This window comes from Pelophylax lessonae, assembly GCF_965119305.1.
Source record: "Pelophylax lessonae genome assembly, chromosome: 2".
NCBI classification, from domain to species: Eukaryota; Metazoa; Chordata; class Amphibia; order Anura; family Ranidae; genus Pelophylax; species Pelophylax lessonae.
Window position 1 is genome coordinate 587,065,249 of NC_138769.1, and position 27,562 is coordinate 587,092,810.

The 27,562-nt window shown below is 44.2% G+C and overlaps 1 protein-coding gene across 1 annotated transcript; it reads left to right on the forward strand.

Moving 5' to 3' along the window:
* Nucleotides 1–4,856: 4,856 nt before the first annotated feature.
* LOC309546563 (thiol S-methyltransferase TMT1A-like) lies at nt 4,857–26,469 on the forward strand (the record flags this gene model as incomplete). Its single annotated transcript, XM_082246313.1, has 2 exons — nt 4,857–5,447; nt 26,233–26,469. Exons 1-2 carry the CDS (start codon nt 4,950–4,952, stop codon nt 26,467–26,469), a joined length of 735 nt encoding a protein of 244 aa, XP_082102439.1. The 5' UTR covers nt 4,857–4,949.
* Nucleotides 26,470–27,562: the final 1,093 nt, after the last annotated feature.

The window sequence follows — 27,562 nt, forward strand, 5'->3', positions numbered from 1 at the left end:
TTATGCTGTCTGTTAAAACCAGTGATAAAAGCAAATTCATGTTTGTTGTTGTTGTGTTTGTTGTTATTGTTATTTTCTTGTATGAGATCCTCTCTTTTCATTTTCCTTACCAGATATTTCAGATGTTTCAGATCCTTCTCTTTCCATAAATCTATGGATCAGAACATCGGCTTGTGTATCATAATCTCGAATGATATTGCTGACTGAGGCAGCCTTTAGTAACGCTGCTGCTGCTGCAACTCTCAACACTGTATACTGTACTCAGTACACTTCCACTGTACACTGAATACTTCAGGGCCCAAAGACTGGCACCCCCTTTACTCTTCAGGGTCAACACTGGCACCCCCTTTTTCTCTTCCTGCACCGGCTAGCTAGCTCCCGGATCCCTCTGACCTTCTCCGGAGTGGTCCCCTCTCACTAGGCAGACCCCCAGGGGCAGTTTGCAGTACTCACGACTGGGAATGCTTTCCTGAAACTCGACCCTTCTCAGCTCCACTGATCCTCAGCACGCCGGATCCTCTCTGCAGCTCAGCCCAGCCCTCTGTCCCCTCAGGCAAGCCGCCTGGTACACTCAATTCCTCTTGACAGGAGGAGAGACAGCCGTACTCTCCCTCCTGGGACTCTGCTTCCCGCCAAAGATGCTGCATCATGTGCTCCCTTCAAACCTATACTCCCTCCCAGAATGCTCTGTGGCATAATCTGCCCTCCGGGGATAGATACAAGCCTGGGTGAGCCATTGGCCTGGTTAACTCCACTGCCCAATGACAGCCCTCATTGAGTACAGTGGGGAGACTCCCCAGTCTCAACAGCCACACCTGGGAACCATGACAACCTAGCTGAAAATCATGGCCCCGATGATAAGCAGTCAAGGCCTACTACACTTTACCTAGCACCTACCTTGTAGGGTGCTACATCCACCCCACACCAAACTGAGTCATGTCCCCATTAACTCTTTGGCAGCTGCCTCCTATCAAAAACTTCAGCCATAAATCTGGAGTATCCCACAAACCTGGAAAGGGGGAAAAGGGAAAGAATGAATGTACAAATAAATTAGGTGCATAAAGATGATGCACCTCCCACCAAACAAACTTGCTTGGTGGGGATTTTCAAACACAATTTACACTCCCTTACTGACTATATCTATGATGAGCCCACCTATAGAGAAATGGAAGGAAAAGTTAGTCAACTGCATACATTGAGAAAATACAAGACTAACTGACTGAACAGTTGAGTGAGAAGACCCTCCTATGCAGGGCGACCTTCTCACTCCCTTCCCTGACTACCTCTGCTAACCAGTATCTTGACTCGCCGGGTCCACTAGTTCCCTCCTGCTGGAAAATCTGTGCCCTAACACTGGCTATCTATGCAGAGTCCTTTCTTTGAAGGGAGACACAGCGCCTCCTGGCTGCCTCTCAAAGCACTTCTTGTCAGGCTAAAGTAAACAAACACAAAAAAAGAGGGCGCACCAGCCTAGCGCATTATCTTCAACAGGCTTTTATTAATAAATTGTTAAAAAATGTCTACTCACAAACAAGTCATGTAAACCAGCATATCAAATCCGACTGACAACGTCCATAATGTTGGAGTCCACTGTTTAAGTCAAAGAGATCGGCTGATGCATTTCGAGGCAGTACCTCTTCCTCAGAGCTTAGGGGCCATGACTGTCATGGCCCCTAGGCTCTGAGGAAGAGGTACTGCTTCGAAACGCGTCAGACTGGCTCTGTGAGAGGATTCCCATAGGGCAGTGGAGGAAACCCAATCAGTGGCTCAGTCAGGCTTGTATCTACCCCAGAAGGCAGATTCTGCCGCAGAGGATTCTGGGAGCAAGTATAAAATTGAAGGGAACGCATGACGCAGCGTCTTTGGCGGGAAGCAGAGTCCCAGGAGGGAGAGTATGGCTGTCTCTCCTTCTATCAGAGGAAGCGAGTGTCCCGGGTGGCGGCCTGGGAATCCAGAGAGTGTGAAGCTGAGCTGCAGAGGGGATCCGGTGTGCCGAGAACCAGCGGAGAGAGAGAGTGGTCCAGTTCCAGGAAAGCCTACAAAGGTTGTAAGTACTGAGGACTGCCTAGAGTCAGAGGGGACCACTCCGAAGAAGGTTCTAGGGATCCAGGAGTCAGCTAATTGTGAAAGGGGGTACCTAGTCAGAGGACCTTGAAGTATTAGAGGGGGTACCTAGGTAGAGGACCCCGAATTGTGAAAGGGGGCGCCTGTAGTTTGGGCCCTGAAGAGTCAGTGTACAGTTGGAAGTTTACAAGTTAAGAGTTGCAGCAGCACAAGTATCTACAGAGCTACCTCAGCCAGTGCAGGGCTGGAGGGAGCTGTTCAGTGACTTTTGAGCTAAAACAGAGTGTCAGGAGTCAAGTGTTCTACAGTCCTGCATCTTTTGAGTTAAAGTCAAGGTTCCAGCACAGTTTCAGTACTACGGTATCTTTAGGTGTCAGAAAGCGCTGGTCGGCATTCAACTGGCGTCAAGACCGCGCCAACAGGCATTTTATTTTTCTTCAAGTGTCCCAAAGTGTACCTAGTTTAGCCAGAGGAATATCCCACTCATTCCCTTCTCCCATCCCCAAATACAATAAAACAAATCAAACCAAAGATGCCGGAATGGCCATTGTCTCAGTTCTCACACCTGGGGTCACAACTCAAATGTGTTGGAGGTATCACCGGTAACAATGGCATACCCACATCAGGTATAAGACCTGGGAATACTGCTACAACTGCAATGCACATTTATTTTCATTTATTAATATGGGCGCATTCAGTTTTTAGGTAAACAATCTTTTAATATTCTCTTTCCTTTAACAACTTGCTGACCAGCCACTGTAATTATACTGCTCTGTCCCACGAAACGACGTACCTGTACATCATTTTGTGGGACAGCTAGTAGGGGTGCGCGCCGATTGGCCACAGGGGGAGCCAATCGGCGAGTCTGGCAGCCTGTCTGCCGGGCACCCGCGATCACTCCCCGAGGAGATAGAACGGCGGTCTGCCGATGTAAACATGGCAGATAGCTGTTCTGTCAGTAATGAACACAGGAATCCCGTGTGCCTCCTATTTAGGAACACAAGTCTCCATTTTCATGCAGCAAGCCCATCCCTCACACATCTAGAAAGCACCCCCTAGAGACACATTTAACCCTTTGATCGAGCCTGGTGTTAACCTCTTCCCTGCACGTGTCATTAGTACAGTAACAGTGCATATTTTTAGCACTGATTACTGTAGTAATGTCACTGCCCCCCCCCCCAAAAAAAATCTCAAAAATGTCAGTTAGGTGTCCGATCTGTCCGCCGCAATGTCGCAGTCTCACTAAAAATCGCTGATCGCCGCCATTAATTTTTTTATTTTTTTTTTTTTTTTATTGCGAATGTTTTATAGCAGATTGTCAAAAAATTATATATTTTTTTCAGAATTGTCGCTATTTTTCTGTTTATAGCGCAAAAAATAAAAATCACAGATGTGCTCAAATACCAGCAAAAGAAAGCTCTATTTGTGGGGAAAAAAGGACATCAATTTTATTTTGGTACAGCGTCGCATGACCACGCGATTGTCAGTTGAATTAAAACAGTGACGTATTGCAAAAAATGGCCTAGTCATTAAGGGGGTAGAACCTTCCGGTCCAGATTTGGTTAAAGAACCTTTAACCACTTAAGCCCCGGAAGATTTTACCCCCTTCCTGACCAGGGTTTTTTTTGCGATTTTTTTTACTGCGTGACTTTAACAGACAATTGCGCGGCTGTGCGACGCTGTACCTAAACGAATTTGACATCCTTTTTTTCCCACAAACAGAGCTTTCTTATGGTGGAATTTGATCACCTGTGCGATTTTTACTTTTTGTGCTATAAAAAAAAAAAAGAGCGTAAATTTTGCAAAAACAACAATATTTTTCAAATTTTTTTATATGAAATTCCCCAAAAAAAAATGTAAAAATCAAAATTTTACATTTTTGGCCAATTTGTTTTCTGCTACATATGTTTGGTAAAAAAAATTGCAAAAAGCATATTTTGATTGGTTTGCGCAAAAGTTATTGCGTTTACTAACTAAGGGAAAAATTTCTGTCATTTTTGGTGGGTTTTTTTTAACGCATAATGGCGGCGATCTGCAATTTTTTTTTCGGTACTGCGACATTGTGGCGGATAGATCGGACCCTTGACTGACATTTTTGACACTTTTGGGGTTACCAGTGACATTACTGCAGTAATCAGTGCTATACATATGCACTGTTACTGCAAAATGACACTGGCAGGGAAGGGGTTAACTTTATTGGGGAAGGAGGGGTTAAGTGTGTCCCTAGGGGCATGCTTTTTACTGTGATTGGACATGGCTACTAGTGTAGGAACAGTGATCAACGGTCCTACATAGTAGAACCGTATGATCACCATTCCTACACAGGGGAGAATGACAGGCGGCTTGTTTACATCAGCCGTCTGCCTTTCTCCCTCTGCACCGACGATCGCCGAGTGACCGGCGGACATCGCGCCCGCCCGCTATTGGCTCCCAAGCAAGTGACAGGCTAGTGACGTATATATAATACGTCACTTTGCCTGGCCGGGGCTGACTGCCGACATATATAGTCGTGCGGCGGTCGGCAACCGGTTAAGTTAAAATTCTGGGAAGGGAAGCTGTGGTCTCTCAGCAGCCAGCTAATGCATCGTCCAAACATTTCCCAAGCCTCAGAGCTGCAAATTAAAGACTGCTAAAAGCATTTGATTTTTTTAGGAGACATAAGACATACATGTTTGTATGAACCTTAAGTATATGACTATCATATCACATGCTTTAGCTTTTCCAGCTTTGTGTACATGACACTTTTCCTGTTTAAAGGTTACTGTTACACTGATAATAGCAAAGCTCCTCCTGCTCGGTCGCCCATCAGCAGTAATAGCAGGGCCGCCCCCTCCCTGTTCAGCTCACACGCAGGCTGCACACATTACAGGCTGCACTCTCTGACAATGGCCGTGCACATTCTATTCTTCCAGATATGTGTAGTTCTCATAGCACTGCCCATATACATCCTTGTTTTCCTGGGCCTGTGGGATCCCATAGTCAAGAAAGTAGCTCCTTACCTCCTGGAAAAAGTCACCAAGACCTATAACAAACACATGGGCGAGCACAAGAAGGAGCTCTTTAGGAATTTGAATGACTTCAGAGGCCCTTCTAGGGAGCTCAGAATCCTGGAGCTGGGCTGCGGCACTGGTGCAAACTTTCAGTTCTATCCTGAAGGATGTAAAGTCACCTGTGTAGATCCTAACCCTAACTTCAAGAAGTATCTTAGCAACAGCCTTGCGGAGAATCAGCATGTCCAATTCCAGGCCTTTGTGGTGGCTCCAGGGGAGAACATGGCCCAGATACAGAGTGGATCCATGGACGTTGTGGTCTGCACATTGGTGCTGTGCTCTGTAGACAATATTGAAGGGATTCTGGAGGAAGTTCATCGTGTGCTGAGACCTGTAAGTGTATTTCTGGTGCCTCACATGTACGTTAGATGTTCAATACTGGCTATTGGTGAATATATCAGTGGCATGTAATCAGTTACATGCAGGTGTATTAGGAAAAAACTCCTTTAACCACTTCAATACAGGGACCTTTCTCCCCCTTCCTGCCCAGGCCAATTTTCAGCTTACAGCACTGTCACACGTTGAATGACAATTACGAAAATTTTGAAAAAAAAAAAAAATGTTTTTCTTATTTTCTGTCAGTAAATTTTGAAAATAAGTAATTTTTCTCCTTCACTGATGTGCGCTGATAGGCTGCACTGATGGGCACCGATGAGGTGACACTTATGGGCACTGATGAGGAGGTACGAATATGCCGCACTGATGGGCACTGATAGGTGGCACTGATGAGCACTCATAGGTGGCACTGATGGGCACTGACGGACAGCACTGATGGGTACTGACGGGTGGCACTGATGATCAGTGCCCTGATTACCTGTCCTAGGCCCCCTCTTGAGGAGGAGCCGCTGATCGGCTCTCCTTGCCACACACTGATAGTGTGAGGCGAGGAGAGCTGATAAACAGCACTTCCTCATTAACATGTGACCGGCTGTGATTGGACACAGCTGATGACATGGGTAAAGAGCCATGTCATTGGCTCTTTACCAAGATCGGGGGTCGCGCCATGTCCTAGCAACACAGTGCGGCTACGATCGCTGCACTGCGAGCCCCCGCGGGACGCGGGAGAAAGGCCGTTTTGGATCGCCGTCATATGACAGTGTCCCAGAATGAGAACCGCTCCGCCGTAATTTGATGGTGGGCGGGCGGGCGGGCGACAAGTGGTTAAGTAGAACTAAAGGCAAAACTTTTTCTTCAGTTTCATTTTGAATAGAGCGAGGGAGGGTTATAAACCCTGTCAGGTTTTATTTCGTCATCTGTGTCCCATTGTCAAGATTTCCCTTCACTTCCTGTCCCATTGAGAATTCAGTCTATTGTATGGGGCGTGCTTCATTCCCACTGCACATGTTTGAGATTGGGATTTGCATGCTGGGTAGCCAACTGCACCTAATGCCCAAAGAGAGTCCCAGCGGGCTTCAGATGCCCATAGTCATGATGGCCGCATTGTGAATCAGGAGCTTATAGTAAGTAATGAATGCTGCACAAAGAACAAAAAGAGCACAATTTGGGCAGATTGCTGATTTGTCAACCACGAGCGGTAACTGTCACGCGGGTTATTTAAAAAGAAAAAAAAAACATTTTAGGGAAATTTCTTTCCCTAGTCACGAGAACTAGTGTTCTTATTGGAAGATTTCCTCTCTATTACGTAAATTTTATTTTACTATTAAGTACATTTTCTTTTACTTTTTCAATAATAATGGTAAACAGGGCAAACAGAGAGGTTGAATCTACTTAAAGGAGGCACAGACCGCAATAAAAACTGACAAGCGTTCTAATCTCTCTGCACTCTATCCAAAACTTAAAAAAAAAAAATGTAGTTATACTTTAATTCCCAATATTGTAAGGAGTCCCACGAGCTTTCATCTACTCCAGGTTTCAATTTCTGCTTGTGACCCCATTGGGACATGTTCCCTTTCTTCCTGTTTATGTGACAAATATTCAAGTTGAGGTGTCACCTGACAGGAAGGTACAGGCAGCAATAAAAATGTTGTTAGAAGTCCTAACCTATCCTTTCTCTGTTAACAATTTGTTTTTGGCTGTCATCTGTCCCGCACTGACTCCTTCATGGACAATATCATAAGGGATGCTTGGCTTGGTAGTACTGTATAATGTCTAGGTGTAAAAAGGAAACCTACATGTGAAACCAATGTTCGCTATCAAGATGTTCCCTGAAACCTTGGTTTTACATGGAACTCCAGAAAATGCTCTGCACTTAAATCTGCTGTCCTGGCCTACTTCTATGCTAAGTCTTTTTTATTTCTGCCTGTGATCCAGTTGGAAAGATTACACCTCACTTCCTGTTTATGTGGCAGCCATAAGAGATTGTGGTGTCACTGTGACAGCAAAACAAATGAGACAGTCTAACCCTTCCTCATTCTATTAAAATCAGTTTTTTTCAGTGCTATATCTCTTCCTGTTCTGAAAAGTCAGGGGGACTTTTCAGAACAGGAAATTAAATTTGGTGTTATCGCTCTCACTCTCTCATACTGGTCACTGGAAGTTCAACAAGACACCTCATGGCAAAGAACTCTGAGGATTTGAAAAAAAGAATTGTTGCTCAGCATACAGATAGCCTAGGCTATAAGAAGATTGCCAAGACCCTGAAACTGAGCTGCAGTGTTGTGGCTAAGACCATAAGTGGTTTAACAGCACAGGTTCCCCTCAGAACAGGCCTTGCCATGGTTGACCAAAGGTGTTGTGTGTACTCAGCGTCATATACAGAGGTTGTCTTTGGAAAATAGACAGATGAGTGCTGCCAGCATTGCTGCAGAGATTACAGGGGTGGGGGGTCAGCCTGTCAGTGCTCAGACCATACGCCACACACTGCATTAAATTGGTTTGCATGGCTGTCCCAGAAGGAAGCCTCTTCTAAAGATGATGCACAAGAAAACCAGTTTGCTGAAGACAAGCAGACTAAGGACATGGATTACTGGAACCATGTCCTGCTGTCTGATGAGACCAAGATAAACCTATTTGGTTCAGATGGTGTCAAGCGTGTGTGGCAGCAACCAGGTGAGGAGTACAAAGACAAGTGTGTCTTGCCTACAGTCAAGCTTGGTGGTGGGAGTGTTGTAGTCTGAGCCACATGAGTGCTGCCGGCACTGGGGAGCTACAGTTCATTGAGGGAACCATGAATGCCAACATGTACTGTGACATACTGAAGCAGAGCATGATCCCCTCCTTTCGGAGACTGGGCCAGAGGGCAGTATTCCAACAAGATAACGGCCCCAAACACATTTCCAAAAGGACCTCTGCCTTGCTATAGATGCTGAGAGTAAAGGTGATGGACTGGCCAAGCATGTCTACAGACCTAAACTCTATTGAGCATTAGTGGGGTATCCTCAAACGGAAGGTGGAGGAGCGCAAGGTCTCTAAAATCCACCAGCTCCGTGATGTCTACATGGAGGAGTGGAAGAGGACTCCATTGGCAACCTGTGAAGCTCTGGTGAACTCATTGCCCAAAAGGGTTAAGGCAGGGCTTGACAAATTTGCCTGAAATCTAGGAGCCAGCTAAAAAAAGTTAGGAGCCAGTTTTTTTTTTTTTTTAAAACAACCAAGCTTTAGTTAATAAAACGGATACTAAATTTACACATTAATACGAATAGAACCCCACTCTCCTCTATAGCGCAATTGGATGGAAACAGACTGTCTCTTTCCATCCACTGCCATCTGATCCGATCCACGGTCGGGATGGATAGAAAATAGAACCACCATCCGTCTGTTTTTGGCGGACAGGATCAGATGGCGGCAGATTACTGCTCCATAGAGGAGAATGAAGGGTCCGATCAGGTCTGCCTGAAAAACTGACAGGCGGACCTGATCAGACAGCCCGTGTGAAAGGGGCCTTTGGCTGTGGCATGGCGATGAGGGAAAAAAAAAAGATTTTTTATATATATATATATATATATATATATATATATATATATATATATATAATTTTTTAATAACAATAATTGAAAAAAAAAAAAAGAAAAATAAATGTTTTATTTTTTTTAATAATTAAAAAAAAAGAAAAAAATTATTATTATTTATTTTTTTTTAATTTAAAAAATAAATTAATAATTATAACCACACTCCCTGTTCACTTACCTTTAAGCAAAGGTAACTGGATAGGGAGATGAAGCCTGCAAAAACTTCCCTGTCATTGCATTGAGAACAGGCAGTGGAAAGTCATTACTCCCGGCCACCACAAGAGGGCGAAAGTTCCCCATTGGAAGCCTCTCTCACTCACAGAAGAAGGCCGAAAAGCCGGGGCCTCAATTTTCGGACGGCGTGGCAGTCCGTGCACTCGGGGAGGAGGTGGGGGCGCAAAAGGGACAGGACACCTCCTGCAGGGCACCCCAGGCGCCAGGTCGCTAATTCTAGGCGCAAATGCGACCTGGCGCCCGGGGTTTGTCGAACCCTGGGTTAAGGTAGTGCTGGAAAATAATGGTGGCCACACAATATATTGACACTTTGACACAGTGCAGCCTCATCAGTGCCCAATCTGGTCTTAAGGGTGTACTCACTTTTGTTGCCAGCAGATTAGACATTAATGGCTGTGTGTTGAGTTATTTTGAGGGGACATCAAATTTACTCTGTTATACAAGCTTTACATTTACTACTTTACGTTGTAGCAAAGTGTCATCTCTTCAGTGTTGTCACATGAAAAGATATAATAAAACATTTACAAAAATGTGAGGGGTGTACTCACTTTTGTGAGATACTGTATATATATGTATGTATCCAGGAGTTGTAGCCTACACTGTGATAAAGACTTCCAATATGACACCTCTGTTTTGCACAGTACTGTCACATGCTCCTCCATACCTGGAAGTACTAGGTATTGCAGGCTGAGCAAAGGGAAGGTAAGTATATTGTGCTGGGGATGGAGAATTTAGGAGATGTAATTCCGCTCATTCAGAGCAATATTACAGTGTAACTGAAAAAACTAGAGATAGTAGATAAGTGGTCAAATAAACCAAACAAATATAATTGTAAAAACCAGTTGCAAGCACTCTAATTGATATCAACTTAGTCATACAAAACTAAAAATACTGTGCTGTGCTAAAGAAATGAATTGTGGTGCAAAGATGAGTGAAATACCAAAGAAGTTTTTTAACCACTTTAAGACAGGAACGATTTGCCCCCTAATGGCCAGGCCACTTTTTTCAACTTGGAACTGCGTGAATTTAACTCACTATTGCACGGTCTTGCAATGCTGTACCCAAAGAAAATTTATGTCCCTTTTTTCCCCACAAACAGAGTTTTCTTTTGGTGGTATTTGATCACCTGTGCAATTTTTATTTTTTGCGCTATAAACAAAAAAAGAGCGACAATTCTGAAAAAAAAAAGTATTTTTCACATTCTGCTATATGATATTCCCAAAAATAAGAATTTAAAAATCTAAATTTTTTAACATTTTGGGCCAATTGGTTTTCTGCTACATATTTTTGGTAAAAAAAAAAAAAAAAATCGCAATAAGCGTATTTTGATTGGTTTGCGCAAAAGTTATTGCGTCTGCTAACTACTGGAAAGATTTATGTCATTTTTATTTATTTTTTTTACTAGTAATTACTAGTAATGGCTGCGATCTGCGATTTTTTGCAGGACTGCGACATTGCGGCAGACAGATCGGACCCCTGACTGACATTTTTGACAATTTTGGGGGGAGCAGTGACATTACTCCAGTAATTAGTGCTAAAAATATGCACTGTATGCTACTGTAATAATGACACTGACAGGGAAGGGGTTAACATTGTGGGTGATTAGGGGGTTAAATGTGAGCCTAGGGGAGTGATTCTAACTGTGGGGGGCGTGGCTTGTGAAATGACCATAGAGATCTGTGATCCTATTTAAAAGGATCACAGGGGCTCTATGATCATTCCAGGGAGAAGAATGGTCAGCTGTGTTTTCAACAGCTGACCGTTCTTCTCCCCCAGCAGGGAATGATCGCTGGTGTCAGGCGGCAATCGGAGCCGTCTGCCTGCTGCATCGGCTTCCCCGCTGACGAACCACTCGCCCACTCGCCCCCTAGCCTCCTGGGCACGACTTACGTATAGATACGGCAGTTCGTGCAGGCGCTTGACTGCCACAGTATAACTGCGGTGGGTGGTCGTAAAGCAGTTAAAGCAGTCCATTACCCTCCTCCTTTTGTTTTTCTAGCCCCCGCTTACCTGGTTGCAGGTCCCACACAGGAAACATACCCACCCACCCCCTGGATCCAGTGTTGTCCCCCTGAGATCCTCCTCCCTTCTGCCCCATGCTCAGCCCAGCGTCGCCATCTTCATTTGTGATGTCCTCTGGATTCTAATACCAGAATAGTCAGCGGCTCTTCAATGTCTCAGCGCTAAGCCCACCCCCCTCTTCTTTTCTCTGTGAAAGCTAATGCGTCCTGGGATATGTGACATGCATATCCGAGGAGGCACAGTGGGTAAAAATCACGTCATACGCCTAGGCAAATAACGTGCATGGGGGGCAGGCCAGAAGAGTTTTTACAAAGAAAAAGCTAAAAAAAAACGATTTCAACATCAGAGGGCAGGAGGGGTGCAGAGGAAGAGATATGAGAAAGAATGTGGCGATCCACTTTGAAATTAAAAAATACAAAACATATAAAAGTGAGAAAATGTCTACTTGTAACTCATTCCCATGTAGTCCCAATCTTTGAAAAATCAAATGAATCAGTGCATCCTCCACCAGTGTATTCATCACCAAAAATGAATGTATAAACACTTACTATAGTTCCATGGCCTCCTAAATTAATAGGTCATCATTTGCATGAATAGAAGCTCCCTGGCACACTGTAGGACACTCAAGTTGAGAGTAGATCAGATGCAAAACCACCCAAAGATGTTAGATTGTTCTCACATTAAGGGTAAAGAGAACCCCCAGGGCCGAATGACAGAACTTCCTCTAGTGCCAAACTCCTTGCACTTACCACATTCTTAAAGGACTAGAACAACCTGCAAAGTCAAACAGTGATCATCTTAGGTCTATGTATTATTAGGGAACTTCAGCTGTGAACATGCTTATGGTAGCTGATAGAGCTGTGGTTGTATTTTATGTGACTCATTGTGATACCAAAAAGGTTAAAGGTGAAGTCCAGGAAAAATCTAACTAACACTAAACCTGCTCTGTGCCACATTCTAAACCTAATCTATCTAACTCTGTAAAGCAAAATCCAGTCCCATCTCCAGCGTCAGAAGTTCTGTGCAGGAGAGGACTGACAACGGCCATGAAATGCCTGGGAAGTGACGTCACCCATAGAGTTACTGTGTGGCTTCTGTTGTCAGATGCCTCTCCTGCACCAGCCTCCATGCTGAAGACGCCACTGACAGCTGGTGCTGGGACCGGACCGGATCGGCTGCAGAATAGGTTAGTAGAGCGATTTTTGCTTTACAGGGTTAGATACTGTAGATTAGGTTTAGAATGTGTCACAGAGCAGGTTAAGCTAGGTTTTGCCTGGACTTCTACCGTATATACTCGAGTATAAGCCGACCCGAGTATAAGCCGAGGCCCCTACTTTTACCACAAAAAGATGGGAAAAATGATTGACTCGAGTATAAGCCTAGGGTGAGAATGCAGGGCGGCGGGCATGGTACAGGAGAATGCAGGGCGGCGGGCATGGTACAGGAGAATGCAAGGTGGCAGGCATCGTACAGGAGAATGCAGGGTGGCTGGCATGGTACAGGAGAATGCAGGGTGGCAGGCATGGTACAGGAGAATGCAGGGTGGCAGGCATGGTACAGGAGAATGCAGGGTGACTGGCATGGTACAAGAGGATGCGGAGTTGTGGGCATACTACAGGAGATGCATGGTACAGGTGGACCATGCCCGCAGCACTGCATCCCTTGTAGTATGCCCGCAGCCCTGCATAAAGGCAGGTAGTGCAACTGTTTCACTTACCTGTTCCAGAGGCACCTTCATTTTAAAAATGGCGCCGCCCGGCGCCGACACGTCATTGCGCACGCGCCGCCGCCGCTCGTATACGTTCGGCTATTCCCGGCCTGTCCCGAGCGGCGGCGGCGCATGCGCGGTGACATGTTTAACCACTTGCCGACTGCCTAACGCCGATCTACGTCGGCAGTCAGCCCCTCACAGGCAAAGTGACGTAGGGCTACGTCACTAGCTTGTGAGGGTCTAGGGAGCGAGCGCGCGCCCCCGGAGGCGCGCTCCCGCTCCCGTGTGGTCACGGACCCCCCCGCGCGTGTGACCGGCGGACCCGATGTCCGCCGGTCACTCTGCGATCGGCGGGGGAGAGGGAGAAAGTCAGGCAGCTTGTGTAAACAAGCTGCCTGTCATTCTCCCCTGTGTATGAAGGATGATCATACGGTTCTACTATGTAGAACCGTTGATCACTCTTCATACATCTGAAGCCACAGCCAATCACAGTAGAAAGCACGCCCCTAGGGACACACATAGCCCCTCCCTTTCAAAAAAAGTTAACCCCTTCACTGCCAGTGTATTTTTACAGTAACAGTGCATATATATAGCACTGATTACTGTAGAAATGTCACTGGTAACCCCAAAAGTGTCAAAAATGTCAGTCAAGGGTCCGATCTGTCCGCCGCAATGTCGCAGTACCGCAAAAAAAACGATGATCGCCGCCATTACGCGTTAAAAAAAAAAAACAACAAAAATGACAAAAATCTTTCCCTTTGTTAGTAAACGCGATAACTTTTGCGCAAACCAATCAAAAAATACGCTTTTTGCGATTTTTTTTTTACCAAACATAGGTAGCATAAAACAAATTGGCCGAAAATGTTAAAAAATTTTGATTTTTAAATTTTTTTGGGGGGGAATTTCATATAAAAAAATGTGAACAATATTGCTATTTTTGCAAAATTTACGCTCTTTGTTTATAGCGCGTGATCAAAAAAAAAAAAAAAAAAAAAAAAAAAAAAAAAAAATCGCACAGGTGATCAAATACCACCAAAAGAAAGCTCTGTTTGTGGGAAAAAAAGGACGCCAAATTCGTTTAGATACAGCGTTGCACGACCGCGCAATTGTCCGTTAAAGTCACGCAGTGCCAAATCGCAAAATACCCCCTGGTCAGGAAGGGGGTAAAATCTTCCGGGGCTTAAGTGGTTAAAGCTTAAGCAAGTCGGAGCGGCCAGGGACTTTTTTTTTTTCTTGACTCGAGTATAAGCCGAGGGGGACATTTTCAGCACACAAAAAATGTGCTGAAAAACTCGGCTTATACACGGGTATATACGGTACTTTAAATAATTGTGTGCATTACATGCAATTGCGGAATTTGGCCACTAGGGGTCTCCATAAGGTATCTGATATTATGCTATTTAACCAGTTACAGACCGCCCACCGCAGTTATACTGCGGCAGGCAGCCCCTCCTGCGCGAACCAATGCAGGGGTACGTGCCTGGTGCAGGGAGGCAAGCGCGCAACTACTAGGCAGCAGGGATGCCGATGCACGGGGCCGGCGGCCGTGATTGCTGCCGACCACCCGCGGTCGCTCCCCGCTGAGAGAGAAGAACGGGCAGCTGTTGTAAACACAGCTGACCGTTCTTTCTGAAATGATTACAGAGGGACTGTTATCCTTCTATATATGATCACAGGTCTCTATGGTCATTTCAAAAGCCCAACCGCCCCCCCACAGTTAGTAAACACGCCCCTAGGCTTACATTTAACCCCTTGATCACTAGGTTAACCCCTTCCCTGCCAATGTCATTATTACAGTAACAGTGCATATTTTTAGCACTGATTACTGTAGTAATGTCATTGGTCCCCCCAAAAGTGTCAAAAAGGTCAGTTAGGGGTCTGATCTGTCCGCCGCAATGCCGCAGTCCAGATAAAAATCGCAGATCGCCGCCATTACTAGTAAAAAAAATAAAAAATAATTAAGAAAAATTACAAATCTTTCCCCTAGTTTGTAGACGCGATATCATTCGTGTAAACTAATCAAAATACGCTTATTGCGATCTTTTTTTTTACCAAAAATATGTAGCAAAATACAAATTGGTCTAAAGGGATAAAAAAATGTGATATTTAATTTTTTTTGGGGGGGGGGGGGATGTTATGTAGTAGAATGTGAAAAATATTGTTTTTTTTTTTCAGAATTGTCGGTCTTTTTTTGTTTATAGCGCAAAAAATAAAAGTCGCACAGGTGACCAAATACCATTAAAATAAAGCTCTATTTGTGGGAAAATAAGGACATCAATTTTAGACTCTGCTCCCTTTCGCAAATTTGTGGAATGTACTGCACCACAGAGTCAGGTACCAAAAAGGCATTACTTTTCGCGTAAGGCCATTCCGGCTTTCTACCGTCATGTGGAAGGTAGTATCTTGGCCTAGTTGGACAGAGCGGTCAGCAGGAAGGCGCACATTACTGCTGACTCTTGGTCCAGCAGGCATGGACAGGGACGTTATATTTCGTTCATGGCGCACTGGGTAACTTTGCTGGCAGCTGGAAAGGATGCAGGACAGGGATCAGTGTTGCAGCTTGTTTTGCCACCACGAGTCCAAAAAGCTAGTGCTGGTTCTGCCACATTTGGCTACTCCATCACCACCTCCTCCATGTCCTCTTCTGCTCAATTGTCTTCTCCCTAAGTGTTCAAGGGGCTATCCAAGCAGTCAGGCTAAATGATGGCATGTCGTGCTTCAGTTGGTCTGTCGGCTATGCAAGGGCAGGCTCAGAGATGGTTGACGCCAAGACAGCTTGAGCAAGGAATGGTTGTATGCAACAATGGCACCAATCTTCTCTCCACCCTCCGACAGGGACACTTGACACATGTTCCATGCTTGGTACATGTCCTGAATCTGGTGGTGCAGCATTTCTTGAGCAGATATCCATGCTTCCAAGATCTCCTGAGGCAGACCAGAAAAGTCTGTGGCCGTTCGTACAATGCCAGTGCTCGCTTATCTGACATTCAACGGGAATTCAACTTGCCCACCAACCGCCTCATTTGTGACAGGCCCACTAGGTGGAACTCAACATTGGCAATGATGCAGTGGCTGCACATGCAGCAGAGGGCCATCAATGAGTACCTGTGTGAGTATGGCACAAGAACAGGGTCAGGGGAGCCTGGCTTTTTTTTCGCCATGCCACTGGCTTTTGATAAAGAATGCATGCACCGTCCTGTCACCATTTGAGGTGCATGCATCAGTGACTCTATCCCTCTAGTCTACCTGCTGGAGCATGCACTGCGTGGAATCATTGACAGGGCACTTGAGGCAGAACAGCCAGAGGTAGAGGAGAACTTCCTTTCCTCACAAGGCCCACTTTATGCAGATATCATTCATGCAGAGCCACAAAACACACAGGAGGAAAAGGAAGAGGAGGAGGAGGATTGCGGCAGCATGGATATAGAGGATAGCATACAGCAGTCTTCAAGGGATGATTTTGATTCCCCAGAAACCCCAGGAGTTGTACATGGTTGAGGAGAGGTTGCTCCTGACAATGTCATCCTTAGTGACCCAGAGGACTGAGAAGCTCATGCCTCTCCAACTTACGTTGCATGGGCTCCCTGATTCTGCAAAGCCTGCAAAAGGACCCGAGGATTCTTGCTATCAAGGCGAGGGATAATTACTGGTTGGCAACCCTTCTTGATCCATGTTAAAAGGGTAAAGTTGCAAAGCTCATCCTGCTTTCACAGAGGGAGTAGAGGATGAAACATCTTGAGGAGGCCTTGAAAAAAAATTTGTGTACCACCTTTCCAGACACTGGGAGGGCAAAATTCTCTGGACATGTTTCTGAGGCATCTTTCAGCCACAGGAGGAGTGGTGGAGAAGGCAGCCGGCTGACCGATGCCTTTCTTTAGTCCTCAGCAGCACCCAGGGCTGTTAGGTTCAAGCAACCATCGGCAGTGTCTCCATCATATGGTGCATGATTATCTAGGCGCAAGAGCAGACTTGGAGACCTTTCCAGCTGAGCATCCACTAGGTTACTGGGTCTTGAGGATGGACCACTGGCCGGAATATGCAATAGAGCTAATGGTTTGTATTGCTTCCAGCGTGCTTTCCAAATGGACGTTTAGTGCTGCTGGAGGTTTTGTAACGGAAAAAGAGTGCGTCTGTCCACAGACTCTGTTGACCAGCTGACTTTTATCAAAATGAACCAGTCCTGGATCAACAAGAGCTATCAAGCCCCTGATGCTGATGTAACTGATTGAATTTGCTAGGGGTCTGCCATCCCTTAAAGACTGCATATGCTGCCTATCCTATGCCTCTACCTTGATTCTGCTATCTTCCAACAATGTTTTGGGTTTAGGTCACCACCACCAACCCCCAAGGCCTAATTTGTCTGCACCTGTATGACAGGTGCATACAAATTAAAATGTAGTGTGCCCTGTGCCCAGCAAGAGTAACTGTGAGTGGTTACTGTGTTCCGGCACCACCAACACCAAAGGCCCGATTTTTTGCACCTGTATAGTAAATGCGATTTCAAATTTGTATGGAATTCCTACCAGCAGATACCATTCCTGCGCCCAGCAAGAGTAACTGTGAGGGGTTATGGTGTTCAGGCACCACCCAATTTTTTGGCACCTGTATGACTGTAATGTTCCGGTACCTATGGTACCCTTGTTCCTATATTTCTCCTCTCCTTGCGTCCCATCTTGTATATACAAAGGACGCATACACCTTTAAGACCGGATGACATCACTGCCGAGCGACGCTATGAGCGGCTATTTCAATCGCCGGTTTGCTCTCACTCATCGCTCGTTCAAACCCACATGTTCATCGCACCTACGCCTGAGAAGTCGGAGCTGCTGACATACCTTCCTTGCTGAACTAAGCCGGAAACCTCGCTGGTGATCCGTATCCCGCTACGGGATCACCCCTCTCCTCTGGACATTGTATTTCCTAACCTATCTAAGTGATAAATACCCCGCAGGAGATTCTTACTAACCAATCTCCTACTGTCATCTACTGCAATTACCAAGACTATCTGTATCTATCTATTCACTATCATCTGCATAAGACTGTTAGCTCTTGGGACTACCTTGAACTATCCTTGCACTAGGTTACTCTGTCTAAAGTATACCCCATCTGTGTCCTCTTACCATCTGCACTATACTTGACATCAGAACCTATCTGCTTACCATCACCTGCAACTCTCCTATACTACTTCTAGTGCTCACCATACAATAGCCTGTCTCTCATCTATATATCCTCATATACTCTATCCCTCCATTAAACATCTATTAATAATATATATAGTATATAACAGGCTGTACACGGTGATGAAGTCCTGAGAGTTGGATATGTTGTTCAACACATTCTCTACAAGGCTACTGAGTGTAATAATTCTGCAGCTGTAAATCCATTCGCAAACAAAAACGCATGAACGTTACAGATTGAACGAGCCTTTAAAAAAAATATGGATTCAGCAGAATTATCCACTCATGTACTACAATTGAAACAACAAGTAGATGCATTGATCCATGCACTTACAGAGGTAAAAAATGACAACCAAACCTTGAGACAGCAGCTTGGCCGCCTCACACAGCCTCCTGCTGCTCAGCCCCGTGAGCCTAAGATAAACCCTCCTATAGTGTTTTCTGGTGATCGGAGCAAATTCCGTGAATTTAAAAACGCATGTCAATTGTTTTTTTTGTTAAAACCTCTAACCTACACCACTGACCAAATTAAGGTTTGTACCATCATCTCCTATTTAACAGGTGAACCCCGGGCCTGGGCAGATGCTCTCTTTGAAAAGGATGATCCACTCCTTAATTCTTATCCCTTATTTCTAGTACAACTTGCTACTTTATATGAAGACCCCAACAAGCAGAGTACTGCTGACACCCAGTTACGGGCCCTAAAACAAGGAAGGAGACCTGTTGAAGATTTCGTGGCCAATTTTAAAAGATGGTCCCCTGATTCAGGGTGGAACGACACATCTTTGCGAACGCAGTTTAGACTCGGCCTATCTGAGGCCGTTAAAGACGAGCTCGCCCGAGCGGATTTACCTGGCACTCTAGAGGGATTGATCCAGACCAGTATCAATATTGACAGACGACTACGAGAAAGAAAGGCTGAGAAGATGGGCTCACCATTTTCCAGTCCTTCTCGGATGTTGCCTGCTGACCCTACTCCTATGGAAGTAGGAATGATACGTCCACCTCTGACCCTTTCTGAACGTGCCAGGAGGAAAACCGAACATCTTTGCATGTACTGCGCATCCCCGAATCATCTGGTAAACGACTGTCCTCTTGTCCGCAGAAAAGAGGGTGAGTGTTCAAATGTCTTGCTAGGGGGACTCACAACTTCCTTTCCTAATCCTTATCTTTTTGTTCAATTAACATTGCAGTGGGACCAAACTAGGATCACCACCAAGGCTATGATTGACACAGGATCTTGTGGAAACTACATTGACATTTGTTTTGTCTCCCTTAATAAAATACCTATCGTTTCAAAACCCAAACCTGTCTCCGTTAGTTTTATTAACGGTACACCTTTATCCTCTGGTCCTATCGCCAGTCAGACACAGGCACTTCTTGTAACTGCTGACGAGTCTCATGTGGAGACCACCACCTTTGATGTATTAACTTCGCCACATTTTCCAATCATTTTGGGACTTCCCTGATTACACATACATCAACCAATCATCGATTGGAAAACAAGAACGTTAGCCTTCTCTTCTCACTATTGCGAGACGACGTGTAACCTCCCCACACATGATAGGATCCTGTCTGTACTGCCAGATGACATTATTCCTAAGTGTTATCAAGATTTATCGGAGGTTTTTCTCGAGAAAAACGCTCAAATGTTACCTCCTCACAGGGACTATGATTGTTGTATCGATCTGCTCCCTAATAGCAAGTTGCCTTACGAACATGTATATCCTCTCTCACAGGATGAACTCTCTCACCTTAAAGAGTATCTGGATGAAAACTTGGCAAAAGGATTCATCCGACCTTCTACTTCCTCCACTGCTGCTGGGCTTTTCTTCGTCCGCAATAAGGACTCTAGCCTTAGGCCTATCATTGATTTCAGACAATTAAATGCCATTACAATAAAGGATCGTTATCCTTTACCTCTTATTCCTGAACTTATCGAACAGGTGCGTGGGGCTTCTTTCTTTTCAAAATTGGACCTAAAAAGGGGCATACAATTTAATTCGAATCCGTAAAGGGGATGAATGGAAGACGGCATTCAGAACCAGATACGGACTGTTTGAGTACCTTGTAATGCCATTTGGGCTATGTAATGCCCCCGCAGCCTTCCAACGTTTTATAAACGAGATATTCCGAGACTTGCTTGATGTTTGTGTGGTAGTATATTTGGACGATATACTTATCTATTCTCATTCCTTACCCGAGCACATAAAACATGTGAGACTTGTGTTATCAAGACTACTGGCACATAACTTATATGTTAAATCAAAAGAAATGTCTCTTTCATAAAGAGGAGGTACTGTACTATTCCTAGGATATATTATATCTAAAAGTGGAATCAAAATGGACATGAGCAAAATATCCTGCATTCTGGATTGACCTGTGCCAACCACTCGCAAAGCATTACAAAGGTTTCTAGGATTCTCTAATTACTATAGGAAATTCATCAAAAACTTCTCTGCGATTGTGAAACCTCTCACACAACTTACAAGCACGAAGAGACCATTTAATTGGTCAAAGGAAGCAAATGGAGCATTCTCTCTGCTGAAATCAAGCTTTACTACTGCCCCCATACTATGCCATCCAGACCCATCCCTTCAATACATCTTGGAGGTAGATGCGTCTAATATGGCAGTAGGAGCAGTTCTCTCACAACGACCAACAAACACCTCACCTCTTCACCCAGTTGCTTTCTTTTCAAAGTCATTAAGTAGCCCCGAGGTGAACTACCCAGTAGGTGAGAAGGAGTTATTAGCCATAAAACTGGCATTAGAAAATTGGAGACATCTACTTGAGGGCACTCAATTGCCAATTCTGATATATACTGATCACAAAAACCTCCAATACCTTCAGACTAATAGAACTCTTTCCCACCGGCAGGTACGGTGGTCGTTATTCTTTCTGAGATTTAATTTTTTAGTAACTTACACGCCCGCAGACAAAAATAAAAAAGCGGATGCACACTCACGACTAGCCGAGAAAGATTGCACTGAGGTTCCCTCAGTTCCTATAATACCACTTGAACGTATTATCGGAGTCGTTCGCTCACTGAAGGAGGAGATTTTGCACAGCATAGGGTTGGATTCACCTCCACCACAACTAACTACTGACGCAGAAGGCTTCCTCTACTACAACGATAAATTATACATACCCCCTACTATGCGAACCAAGATCTTAGAATTGTCGCATGATGTACCTATGGCAGGACATATGGGTATGACTAAAACTCTCAATCTACTCACTAGGCAATTTTGGTGGCCAGACATGAAGACAACCGTAAAAAAGTTCGTTTCATCTTGTGAGATCTGTGCAAGGTCTAAAATTGACAACATGAAACCATCAGGATTACTTTGTAGTTTACCGATACCCCAGGTTCCGTGGGAAGTGGTATCCTTGGATTTCATAGTGGAACTACCACCTTCCAAAGGATTCAACACCATCTTGGTATCAGTGGACCATCTGACCAAGATGGCACATTTAACCCCTATCCGAAAACTACCTTCATCCAAACAAACAGCAGAATTACTTGTGAAACATGTCTTTAAGTTACATGGTATTCCAAAAACACTGCTGTCTGACCGTGGTTCACAATTCATCTCAAAATTTTGGCTAGCTCTATGTCAGATACTGCGAATAGAGCGTAACCTTACTTCTGCCTACCACCCTCAGACCAACGGAATGACAGAGAGAGTTAACCAGTGCATTGAACAGTACCTGCGTTGCTATACTTCGTATCTACAGGACGATTGGGCAGATCTCCTCCCACTGGCGGAATTCGCCTATAACAACGCTACTCATAGCACTACTAAGCAAAGTCCGTTTTACCTGAATTATGGGTTTCATCCCACACTCCTTCCTCCATGTATCTTACCATCAAGTAATCCAGTAGCATCTGATTATCTTGCCCAGATAAAGGATTCTCTGGGATTACTCAACAATACCATATCTCATGCTCATAGCCAACAAAAAAAATACTACGACCTCCGTAGGAAACTCTCTCCCCAATATGCCATTGGGGATCTTGTTTGGCTTTCTACAAAAAATCTAAGACTAAAGATCCCTAGTAAAAAACTTGGACCTCTATTTCTGGGACCTTTTCCAATAGAGAAGCTTATTGGAAAAGCTGCAGTACAACTCAAATTGCCAGTAGACCTCAAGATACATCCTGTCTTCCATGTGTCTCTACTGAAGCCCCATGTTCCTAACCAAGGAATAAGGCCTACTATCTCACCTCCACCTCCTGTACAAGTGGAGGGTGGAGAAGAATTTGAGATAAAAGAAATTTTGGATTCCCGTTTCAATAGAAGAAGACTCCAGTATCTTGTACGATGGAAGAATTATGGGCCCCAAGATGACACCTGGCTGGATACCTCCGATATCCATGCCCCTAGACTGATTCGCAATTTCCACTCGAAATATCCGGAAAAACCAGTTCTAGAGGCCTTCCGGAGCCGGCCTTAAGGGGGGGGTACTGTAATGTTCCGGTACCTATGGTACCCTTGTTCCTATATTTCTCCTCTCCTTGCGTCCCATCTTGTATATACAAAGGACGCATACACCTTTAAGACCGGATGACATCACTGCCGAGCGCCGCTATGAGCGGCTATTTCAATCGCCGGTTTGCTCTCACTCATCGCTCGTTCAAACCCACATGTTCATCGCACCTACGCCTGAGAAGTCGGAGCTGCTGACATACCTTCCTTGCTGAACTAAGCCGGAAACCTCGCTGGTGATCCGTATCCCGCTACGGGATCACCCCTCTCCTCTGGACATTGTATTTCCTAACCTATCTAAGTGATAAGTACCCCGCAGGGGATTCTTACTAACCAATCTCCTACTGTCATCTACTGCAATTACCAAGACTATCTGTATCTATCTATTCACTATCATCTGCATAAGACTGTTAGCTCTTGGGACTACCTTGAACTATCCTTGCACTAGGTTACTCTGTCTAAAGTATACCCCATCTGTGTCCTCTTACCATCTGCACTATACTTGACATCAGAACCTATCTGCTTACCATCACCTGCAACTCTCCTATACTACTTCTAGTGCTCACCATACAATAGCCTGTCTCTCATCTATATATCCTCATATACTCTATCCCTCCATTAAACATCTATTAATAATATATATAGTATATAACAGGCTGTACACGGTGATGAAGTCCTGAGAGTTGGATATGTTGTTCAACACATTCTCTACAAGGCTACTGAGTGTAATAATTCTGCAGCTGTAAATCCATTCGCAAACAAAAACGCATGAACGTTACAATGACAAGACCCAATTTTTTGCCACCTGTATGACTAGTACATGTGATTTCAAATTTGTATGGAATTCTTACCAGCAGGTACCGTTCCTGCGCCCAGCAAGAGTAATTGTGAGGGGTTATGGTGTTCAAGCACCACCAACAGCAAATGCCCAATTTTTGGCATCTGTATGACAAATACATGAGATTTCATATTTGTATGGAATCCTTACCAGCAGGTCCCATTCCTGTGCCCAGTAAGAGTAACTGTGAGGGGTTGGTTACGGTGTTCAGGCACCACCAACAGCAAGAGCCCAATTTTTGGCACCTGTATGACAAGTACATGCGATTTCAATTTTGTATGGAATTCTTACCAGCAGGTCCCATTCCTGTGCCCAGAAAGAGTAACTGTGAGGGGTTGGTTACGGTGTTCAGGCATCACCAACAGCAAAGCCCCAAATTTTTGGCACCTGTATGACAAGTATATGCAATTTAAAATTTGTATGGAATTCTTACCAGCAGGTCCCATTCCTGCACCCAGCAAGAGTAACTGTGAGGGGTTGCAGTGTTCAGGCACTACCAACAACCAAGGCCCAATTTTTGGCACCTGTATGACAAGTACATGCTATTTAAAATTTGTATGGAATTCTTACCAGCAGGTCCCATTCCTGTGCCCAGCAAGAGTAACTGTGAGGGGTTGGTTACGGTGTTTAGGCATCACCAACAGCAAAGCCCCAATTTTTTGGCACCTGTATGACAAGTATATGCCATTTCAAATTTGTATGGAATTCTTACCAGCAGGTCCCATTTCTGCACCCAGCAAGAGTAACTGTAAAGGTGTTGCGGTATTCAGGCACTACCAACAACCAAGGCCCAATTTTTGGCACCTGTATGACAAGTACATGCCATTTCAAATTTGTATGGAATTCTTACCAGCAGGTCCCATTCCTGCGCCCAGCAAGAGTAACTGTGAGGGGCTAGTTACAGTGTTTAGGCACCACCAACACCAAAGGCCCAATTTTTTTGCACCTGTATGACAAGTACATGCGATTTCAAATTTGTATGGAATTTTTAGCAGCAGGGCACGTTCCTGTGCCCAGCAAGAGTAACTGCGAGGGGTTGCGGTGTTCAGGCACTACCAACAACCAAGGCCCAATTTTTCTGGACCTGTATGACAAGCACATGCGATTTGAAATTTGTATGTATATTTGCATATGACATTTTTCCCTTTAGAAATGTCAGTATTGCTACAGCAGGCTACATACATCTTAGAGATGCGCTACTTTACAGGCATATTAAGGGTACCTCCCAGGCACGATATTTAAAGGAATTTTTCATTTTTATAGTTTCACTTTAAGCCTCATTAAAATCAGTAAATCACTGCTCCTTTAAAAAGGATTGTTTTTAAAAACATTTTTCTCATTGCTACAATGTTCCCCAGGTCAGTACCCGGACCCCCATACACTTTTTTGGGGCAATCACTTGCATTTAAGCCTTCAAAATGAGGCCATTTGATTTTGGAGGTTCGAGTCCCATAGACTTCAATGGAGTCTGTCTGTTCGAACAAACTTTTCCTCTGTTTGCGGTGTTCTGGTGCGAACCGTGGAGTGTTCGGCTCATCACTAGCGTACACTTTAGAACAATTATCCTAGAACATTGGCAAAGGTGCTTGATTGTTTTGGCACACCCTATAATGGAATAAAAATAAAAGTTGTCTAATGGCATTGCTGATTTAGCACATGGAAAATGTGAAAATATTTACGTATTTAAAATAGTGAATTTATTTGGTTATCAGCCCTCTCTGTGAAACACAAGGTTTCTTCTATGCTGTCTGTTTATCTGTGCATACTTGTACATCTTTACAATAACTTTTATGGTCAAGCAAGATAAACAAGAGCATAAATTTGCCTCCTATTACTGCAATTTTGTTAAATAAATCAAGACCAGGTCCCGCCTAAGAGTTGTGAACCTGGATGTGTGGGGTATTTAAAGTCTGCTACCTTACAGCAGAAAAGACCTTGTTACTACAATACCTGCAGTCCATCCCTGCTTCCTTATACTGTATGTGCACAACTCAGCAATGTTATGTCCCTGTGTCCACTATCTGTGGACACTCACCATAATCACAGTATGTAGTCTTCATTGCTATAAAGTGTCATGATCCCCTCTCACATTTAAAGTGAGATGGCAATCCCTTCAAACCAATCCCTGTTAACTGCTCTAGTTTTGTTAGTTTTATTGTCTTGGTAGTCTGGGTAGACTTGGGCCCCACATGAGGGGTATGGTGAGGTCGACCTGTCAATTTTTTAGACTAACCTGATCAGAAGCTCTGTAAAGTCTGTGGGCAGCTGGATGTAAATGGACTTGCATACATTTACATTCAAGTCTGTCTAAGTTTGAAAAAAAAAATGCAAATGATCTGCGTACTTCTGTTTTTTCTAGACCTAAATGTGACAGATCCAATGTAGTCTGATGTATCCATCTGTGTCAAAGGTGACATCCTCCCCGTTCTGCTCAGTTTCAGCAGATAATATGCTCACAGATTCCCTACTGACTGGACTGGTTGGCGCTCATGTGAAAGGGTTCTTGCTGTCTTGGCAGTCTCAATATCTCAGGGTCTGGACACTCTCTATTTTTTTCTAGTCTTTTATGAGATGCTGGGGTCAGGGAGATTGGTGATTTGAAACTCGTCAGGTCAAACTGTGAGGGGGGAATAGGTTTACAAAGGTGTCTACCCCCAATATCATCATCTCTAGATTTTATACATGAAGCATTAATGTTACTCTTGTGTTCTGATTATTTGTCTGTTCTGTTGCAGGGAGGAGCATACTACTTTATTGAACACGTTAAGGCAGATCCTTCCTCTTGGAGCTATTTTTTTCAAAATATTTTGAATCCAACTTGGAAATACATAGGGGATGGATGCCGGCTAACAAAGGAAACCTGGAAATATCTGGAAAAAGCCAAATTTTCAGATGTCAAATGTAGACATATCCTTGCTCCATTTAAATACAGCTTTGGCAACCCCCACATCATTGGATATGCTTTGAAGTAAAAACTTTTTTTTTTTTAAGATATGTTTATTGGTTTTGCACATGAAGACAATACAGAAAAAAATAAATAAACATGTCTCATCATTACAAAGCGGTATTAAGACTTACTTTGGGTACTGTGCATTCAATTGTACAAGATAATAGCAAAACAGAGAAACAGTATACAAGCCCCAGTTTCCTGTATCTGGAGAAACTAGAGTCAGTGGGCTAGAAAACCAGCAGTCCTGTATCTAATCAAACAACTTGGGGGGGGGGGGGATTGTTTTTGAGCTCACATGTGAGCTTTTAAAAGAGGTAGACTAGCATTAATTAATGCAGCCAAGTATTAAGAGATGGGTAAGAAGGTCCTATCTATGTCAGTAGAATTGTCTTCTTTGAATAAAAGTACAATATCCACAGCAAATGTTTAGCATATTTAGACATGGAGATATCACTGAATACTCCCAATTGGCAATACTTCAGAAGGCCCAATTCTGATTAAATAAAAGTGTTAATCTCAACCCAAAAGTTATGAACTAGAGGGAAGGTCCAGAAGCAGTGTAGAGTAAACAGTTGTCTAGGGCACCACAACCCCTAAAACACTCGGGTGCTGAGTGAAGGCTCATTTTATGTAATCTGGATGGTCTAAAATGGCTGTGGTAGAATACCTACAATTGGATAATCCTATCTTTAGAGGAGATTTATTAAATTTTTTTAAGTTTCCTTGCATTCTGATCAGTCAGCTTCCGTGAATTGGAGGGCCGGTAGGGACCATTTAGACTGGGCTGCAAAAAAATCTAGTTTTAGAAAAGACAGTGAGCTCAGAGTAATTTATTGATATTAAAGGTTTCAGCTGGATTCTTCAATAGATTTCTAGGGGGGAAATTAGAGTTGGGTTGTTCAAAGACTTAAATTGGGCCTAGATTGCATGTTGGAGCTGGTCAAACCCCACATCATTGATTAGAAAAATATCCTCTTGTAGTTGCAAAAATAATTAAAACCCCTGCACAGTATATACGTGGTTAAGGTTTTTAATTCTCCAGGAGGACCACCTCCAAGTATTGGGAATGGAAAGTAATTCAGAAAGGGAAGAGTTAGACCATAAGGGGTTATTTG